The following is a 1291-nucleotide window of genomic DNA, read 5'->3' as shown; positions in this document are numbered from 1 at the left end:
AACACTACCAGCACGGTTAATAGCCTCGACCATGGAAGTAGGCATGACCGGATTGATGAGAGAACGGACTTGTGGAGTCAAACCCAAAACAAACTTCTCAATGGCCCGAGACTCGGTGCTCACTAGGTGAGGAACAAGGGTAGACAACTCTTGGAATCGTCTAACATAGCCCTTGTAGTCGGCCCCGTCCATTTTGAGATGGACAAACTCGATGGTCAAGTTTTGGAGCTCATAAGGTGGGCAAAACTTCTCTTTCACTTTGTTCTTGAAGTCGGCCCATTCCAAATTTTGGGCCCGACCAAAGGCCTTCTCCTGGTTCCACCAACTTAAAGCATCTTCCTTGAACATACCGGAGGCATAATAAATTAGGTCATCGTAAGTACAATGACTCCTTTCAATTACCGCCTCAATCCTCTCAAACCATTTTATACATTCCATGGGCCCACCCAACCCATCAAACTCCGGTGTCCCACAATTCTTGAAATCTTTGGATTGACAACCTTGGTGGTACACTCCATGTTGGTTATACCTAGCCCTATAGTTGTCCACTCTTTCGAGTTCTTCTTCTTCTTCCTATTCTTCTACAACATGAGGTTGAGTACCCTCATCATTCACATTTTTCGGGTTTCCAACATTTTGATGCTCATTAGGTTGTACCCCATTGTTCCTATCAAGAGTTGCTTGGACTTGGGCACCAATAGTTGGCATGATATTGGTGACCGTTTGAGCAATCACATCCGCCAAGTTAGGCCTAGGAGCCTCACCACGACCCCTACCTCGGCCCCTACCTCGTCCTCCACCACGGCCTCTACCACCCCGGCCCCTGCCTCTACCTCCTTGCACTTCCGGTTGAGGTTCTTCCGAGTTAGCCCTATAGTTAGCTCCAGCTCTTCTTGGTCTTACCATTTCTTTAAAAAACAAATAACACGTTGACCCAAAAGTTAGTCTCGAAATACTCACATGTCAGTCACACAAGTTGTCAATGCTCTCACATTGATATAACATACACATTTTATACCATTATGCTAAGGCAAAAGCGATAGATTTCTAGGGGGAATTTATTACTTATCATACCAAGTTCACTACAATCATTTATCATTTAATCCAAGAATCTAGCACGGATGGTTCAAAGTATAATCCGAATCCAATATGCTTTCTAGTTATCGATCGAGTTTGTATACAGGGTGTACCGGCGGCTAACCCTCCACTCAATCAACTTCCCAAAAAGCAAATCGGTTCCTTATTATGCTTTAAACCAAGCGTGTGCAATCCGTGATGTCATTAAATTGTT

General features: G+C 44.4%; 1 protein-coding gene across 1 annotated transcript; it reads right to left on the bottom strand.

The window, feature by feature from the left end:
• Positions 1–573: 573 nt before the first annotated feature.
• Positions 574–906, bottom strand: LOC122598283 (protein argonaute 2-like). Its single transcript, XM_043770912.1, has one exon. It carries the CDS (start codon positions 904–906, stop codon positions 574–576), a length of 333 nt encoding a protein of 110 aa, XP_043626847.1.
• Positions 907–1291: the final 385 nt, after the last annotated feature.

The sequence above is a fragment of the Erigeron canadensis genome, chromosome 1, assembly GCF_010389155.1.
Source record: "Erigeron canadensis isolate Cc75 chromosome 1, C_canadensis_v1, whole genome shotgun sequence".
Taxonomy (NCBI): Eukaryota; Viridiplantae; Streptophyta; class Magnoliopsida; order Asterales; family Asteraceae; genus Erigeron; species Erigeron canadensis.
This window is presented reverse-complemented; position numbering and strand designations above follow the sequence as displayed.